We start from the raw sequence: 5,997 nt of genomic DNA on the forward strand, positions 1-5,997 counted from the left end.
GGGAAAGAGATGCCGAGAACGCGAGCCGCGTTGCGATATCCGGCTCCGGTTCTCGCGAGACAAAAGGACGATTTTTCGATACCGGCGATACGCGGGTGATCTTTTGGCGGGAATTCGTTGGCGCGCTCCGATCCGACGCTCTAGTGGGGGAGAAGCGCTTAGGACGGATCGACGAATCACGTCGCAGTACATCGTCGTCGGTCAGTTGCGCGGCTCCGTTACATTCTCCCGGTAAGTTAACTTCATATACGTGCGCGTGTATGTGTCATGTAAATCATAAGCGTATGTATATCGACGACGACTCGACTTAACGACGAACCGCCGCCCTCCGACGCAACAGAGAAGGAGGGAAATTCTCTCCTCGCTCGAGAAACGGAGTAGCACATCGCTGCCGGCCGGCCCAGCGTCATAGAGGCAAGAGTGGTGGCTGTGTAGTTTCGGCGGGGCGTATGAATGTGTGTGTGTGTGTGTGTGTGTACGCGCGCGCTTGATGGCGGAGTACGCGGAGAGAGAAAGAGAGAGAGAGAGAGAGAGCACAGCGGCGCCTACTAATATACGACGATACGGCGGCGAAGCGAGCGAGAGTCGGGAAGCGTGCCGAGTGCACCACATAACGCGAGTCGACGAGTGAGAGCGAGTGGCGTAGCGAGATTGGTGCGTTTGTGAAGACCACAGCATCCCGCGCGACACGATACGGTACGGTACGGTACGGTACAGTACGATACGATACGGTACGGTACGACGCGACGCGAGGCGACGTGACGTGACCGCGAGATACCCGCCGCCACGCCACGACGCGTGCAACCAACCGGCGACGCAAAGGAGCCGCGATATCACCCTTTGTTCTCCGCGGGGAGGAGTAGTGTGTGCCGTACGCGATATTTTCTTCGTTAACGTGAGTGAGGTGAGTGTGACGTGCGTACAACGTATCTTTCTCTCGCGCGTCCCTCGAATGAAATTTATTAACGGAACACGGATGTATATTTATTCGGGCGATAAGCGCGCGCGACGTAAAAGTACGACGGAAAATTCGCCGGATCCGTGACGGATGTTTCCGCGCGTCCCACGACTGCGTCGGGTCGTTACTTGCAGAGATATCGGCGGAGGTAGCGGGGCTCGATGCGCGCCTTCCCACCGATCGGGAGAGACGCCGCGGAGGCACACGCACACGACTCGCGACGCCATGATTCGCGCCTCTCTTGATGGCGTCCCCGGCGAGCGCGAGCCGACGCGAACGTCTCGTCGCCGTGAGTTTTTCGGCATTTTGCCGCGCGAGCCGACGATTACGCGGGCGCGAAAAATTCGAGAAAAAATCGCCGATCGCGACGGGCGCGTTTTCGTCGCGGGAAACGCGCGGACGTTTCCGCGTGGCGCGAACGTCGTGTCGTTACAGGCTCGATGTGGCCGTTCGCAAATTTTGAAAATGGCGGGCGCGGAACTTTTGGGGAGAGACAGAGCCATCGCGCGACGCCGTTGCCTCTCGACGTGTTGCTTACGATATTCATGTCGGTCGCGATTCATTCATTTCACCTGAGAAATTTTACTCGTCCAAAGTCTCGCGGGACGAATAAATAATTATTAGACCGTGAGTGTAAATTATATTTCGATCGCACCGCCGCGAACGCCATATCATTGCAGCTACGAAGACAGTTTTTACAACGCAAATTATGCGTACGCGCGCCGCCCGTAAACTTGCGAGACGCGCAATTGATAGTACTGATTTTCGCGGCGAGTTTGCGCATCTCTCTCTCTCTTTCTCTCGTCGCGATCCCCGATACTTTGAAGCGCGCGAGAAGAAAATATCGGAAGATCGATAGTCATGTTTGCTTTTTTTATTTTGTTTTCTGTTTTGTTTTGTTTTTTTTTTTTTTTTTTTTTTGAGATTCGAGACTCATTATCTGTAGTATTTCAATAACAGCGATACACAACTTTGTTTTATCGGTTCTTACATATAAGGTTAATGTATCTTTGAAAAGATACATTCACATTTTACATATATTTTATGCTGTATATTTATATGTACGTATATGTATGTGTATGTGTGTGTAATATAGTTGCACAATATATTTGCTGCTATACTTTTCATTATTCTTTTTACCGATATATGGCACTAGTTTTGCAAGTTGAAGAATTATCAGCGAATAAAGAACATAATTTTTAGTATCTCGATGAAAAATATTAAATCATGTACTATTTTTTTTCACATGAACTGCACACAATATACATGTATACACAGATGATTCGGAATTCTTCCATATTCTTTGTAGTTTATCTTATTGGAGATGATACGATCTGAAAAGAGAGAAAACATTGTATGAGATAATCAATATTATTCTTATTTTACAGTGAAACAGGACAATAAATATGTCGGACGACAATTCGCCTGTGGTAGAGGAGCAAAAAAAGAAGAGGGGAAGGCCTGCTAAAGCAGATAAGAATGCAGTTAAAGAGCCCAAAAAGAGGGGTAGGCCCGCCGCGGAAAAAAATAACGCGGTACGCCCAGCGAAATCTGATAATGAGGATGACGCGCCACCTGGACCTGTTAAAAAAGGAAGGGGTCGACCTAAGGGCTCCCACAAGAAGAAGGTACATAGCAAACACTTGAATATTAACATCTATATATAATATTTCAAAGAATATTAGAGCGTAATTTCTTTCATATAATTATTAAAGATATTATATAATATTATCTGTGAATATATATGCAATAATAAATGATTATATTATATTTACAAAGAAATTGTATTAAATTTACAGCAAGGACCACCAAAAGGCACAACTACTTCGCCACGCGGTCGCGGCAGACCGAAAAAGACAGAAGAGAAACCTGAGATCACTGGCGAGGATGAGGATGAACAAGAAGAGGAGGAGGAAGAAGAGGAAAATTGAAGGAGCATCTTCGGATGTAATAGGGGAGGATGAAACTAACACAGCTGACCTATCCTTCGAAGATCTTTAAACAAGTCGTTTTAATTAACGTTAAGTTCTTTCAAACTCTGTGTTTTTTTTATTCTAACTTGGGAATTTTTAAACAAATGAAGTGGTGGGTACTGTTCTATAACTAATTATTGGAATTTTCTAAAAATTCTATAAAATATGGTGTACATTGCCACGCACTGACAAATTCAAAGAGAAACGTAGGATACAAAAGTTGTGTTACGCCAATTTATTAAGTTCTTTTTATATTTACTTGACATTACTACTATTAATAATTAATGAAATCATACTTTTAAGTGCTAAGTTTACGTGCGTGTAACTTTTTTCAATAGTAAAGGACTGGATTAAAATACAGATCTCAAAAACTTTTTTTAATTACACGAAAAGTGAGATTTGATAAACTTATTAAAAAAAATCTCACAGTATAGATAGTATTGTCACATATTTGCTACCTCCTTTTTTTCCTACATATGTGTATTACACTTCATGAAGCCAAAAGAAAAAAAAAGAACTTCATACCAATCTAATATTGTAAGAGATAGAAAAAGATAAAAAAAATACTTCTTGTATGTAACATATGCAGGGACTATTCTTTTTTAATTAATAACACTAATATTTGTCGATTAGTGTTCTATTTCTAATTAATACATTTTCTTAATGAGTGTACATTACTGTCGTTTTTGAGGCAAGCATATGTGTGAATGTCAAATTTGTATTAAAGTAAATAAACTCAAAGTACTCTTATTAATTCTGCGTTTATATTTTTCCGAAAATTTTAATATATTTTGAGAAAAAATTAATTTTTTGATACCTTGCAAAGTTGTAGCGATATTTCTATATGAACAATGATATAAAATATAATTAACTTTCAATTATATATGTGAAAAACTTCTCTTCGTTTTTAAAATTTATTCGTGCTAAAAAAGTTACTTTGAATGATGACAAAAAACGAAATCCAAAGAAATCAAAATGATACCATGAGATATGAATATGATTAAAATATGTTACATATAAATAACAGAATTGTGAAGAATTTCATATTTATATTTTTTACTGTGAAATAGCGTAAAAATCAATGTCTATGTACATAATATTGATTAATACTTTAAAGATTGCAAAAGTGTATAATATTCAATGTTGATTAAACGGTTCAATGTTGAATAGGATATGTTTGCAGTCTAAGTGAGATTGGACTGTAAGAAGTGGTTGAGGAATTGGAATTATTAAATATATTTCTAATATACTATTTTTTTAATAAAACTTTGATTCTTTTAAAGAATTTTTATATAAGAAAAAATATTGCTTTTAATTTGAAGTTGTAAATTCTACTAATGCTTAAGAACTTGGTTCATATATAGAATAATAAATATTAAATAATAAATATATAGAGTTTATGATAGTCATAGAGCATAAAAATGATTCAAATGCCATGCAAAAAATGTGCTATTAATGACCACTGAACAGTTCTGCATTCTCTTCTGTATCCATAGATTGGTATCCTTGCTGTAAAATTAATCAATTCTTATTTTCGAAGCACTTGCATGGGTCGCAAGTGAAGACAAATCTTACACACTCGTCTCTGATGCGTATTGTAGCATTCATCCAATAGTTCAGTCTCCCAGTCGTCCTCTTCCTCATCTCCGGGATCAAAGTTATACATTGGCATAAGTCTATGCCTTAAACGCTCCAACTTGCGCTTCCTCGATATGATTAGTACCTTTAAGGACGAAGTTATAAAAGATTAAATCACAAGAAATCTTATTAATACCTAACAAAAAAAGCAGGATGTAAAGCTTTGCTAAAGAAAAATGTTTATCAAAAGAATAGCTGTCTCGCATTTATATATACTTTTTTCTCATAAGACAATAAGAGAGTTATAACAAAAGAAATTTTAAAACATATGCAGATTTACACGATGATATATCTGTCGAAATAATTTTCAATGATTAGTATTTAGAATGCTGTATGCTGTATATTTTTCTATTACTAGTGCTGTGTTTATAAACAAAAACAGGGCAGGGGAAAAAACGTCACAAGGTAATGATAAAAGTGATATCGCTACCCATACCACAGCTGATAGTATAATAACAGAGACGACCACACCAAGTGGCACAAAAATATATTCTACTCCTTCCGGCGGACCAAATTCATCGAAGGATTCTGTGGTTGAGGTGTAAATTGCGGTACTTTTCGAAGTATTAAATGGTATCGCTGTAGATCCAGATAGTGAAGTTACAGCGGTTTTAGATATATTTCGTAACCACTGGTTACTCTCATTTTCCTGTGTCAGTTCTACATACGTCGTCATGGACGTATTCTCGTTGTAAATTGTACTCGCCATGCCTGTTGAGACTGTCCCAAGATCGTTCACCAATATAGTGTACAAAATAGAGTCAGTAACATCCGTCGCATTGATCTCTCTCATATCATTTGTACCATTATTCTCGTGCATCTTATTATAGGAAGCTTTGTTGTTAATTATTAATTATTAAGCTGTTAGAATTAGTTGCACCAAATGATCATAGAAAATTCTTTACAGATGTGGCACATATTTACAATTTACTCCTGCATTAAGACACATTGTTAATAAGATCTATATATAAAAGTTTTTTTAGTCAAGTTGTCATGCATAAAATAAGAAGCATTTGCTCCTCTCGTTATTTCCCCGGGATTGGTGTTATATATCATTGGATTATTGTGTATCGAGATAGATCTACGTACGTAATCTAGATTTTGTGCAAGATGTGAGTATCACAAGTCGACTATCTTTTTACAAGAAACACTCTGTCAATAGACACATGTACCCTCAACGTATTCCCCGCCAGTACCTGCGATAGCTATACATATCATGATCGCCGTAGATACTCTGTCATACTTCTTTGAATATATATATATATCGATTTACGCACGTGTTGACGAAGTGGTCACCAACGTCAATCAGCTCCAATCATAGCCGATGGTTTTATCAGTTCACACTACGACGACAGACAGATAACTTGGAGATATCGGCTTTATTATCGTTAAATGGCAAGAGATCGCGTCGTTAAATTTTTCACAGCA

General features: G+C 38.9%; 2 protein-coding genes across 15 annotated transcripts in view; one reads left to right on the top strand and one right to left on the bottom strand.

Moving 5' to 3' along the window:
* The first annotated feature begins 558 nt into the window (after positions 1-558).
* LOC115239860 (high mobility group protein HMGI-C-like) lies at positions 559-3,484 on the top strand. Of its 2 annotated transcripts, none has more exons than XM_029814643.1 (3): positions 559-904; positions 2,347-2,586; positions 2,758-3,484. In XM_029814643.1, the coding sequence occupies exons 2-3, from the start codon at positions 2,365-2,367 to the stop codon at positions 2,887-2,889; spliced, it is 354 nt and encodes a 117-aa protein (XP_029670503.1). In that variant the 5' UTR covers positions 559-904; positions 2,347-2,364; the 3' UTR covers positions 2,890-3,484. The 2 variants fall into 2 exon arrangements, with proteins under 2 accessions (XP_029670503.1, XP_029670512.1); XM_029814652.1 differs by having other exon boundaries at positions 572-696.
* Positions 1,827-5,997, bottom strand: part of LOC115239789 (uncharacterized protein C3orf18 homolog) — an 8,870-nt gene continuing 4,699 nt past the window's right edge. The window contains exons 1-6 of one of the 13 annotated variants that reach the window (XM_029814582.1): positions 5,847-5,991; positions 5,659-5,765; positions 5,000-5,289; positions 4,511-4,654; positions 4,392-4,440; positions 1,827-2,292 (exon numbers count right to left, since the gene is read on the bottom strand). In XM_029814582.1, coding sequence (XP_029670442.1) covers positions 2,201-2,292; positions 4,392-4,440; positions 4,511-4,654; positions 5,000-5,278 — 564 coding nt within the window. In that variant the 5' untranslated portion in view covers positions 5,279-5,289; positions 5,659-5,765; positions 5,847-5,991 and the 3' untranslated portion in view covers positions 1,827-2,200. Of the gene's footprint in view, positions 2,293-3,960; positions 4,441-4,506; positions 4,655-4,999 lie in introns of those variants that run through there. The other 12 variants (XM_029814527.1, XM_029814538.1, XM_029814572.1 and 9 more) reach the window with 12 other exon arrangements.

Source organism: Formica exsecta, unplaced genomic scaffold (genome assembly GCF_003651465.1).
Source record: "Formica exsecta isolate Colony F162 unplaced genomic scaffold, ASM365146v1 scaffold117, whole genome shotgun sequence".
Classification (NCBI taxonomy): Eukaryota; Metazoa; Arthropoda; class Insecta; order Hymenoptera; family Formicidae; genus Formica; species Formica exsecta.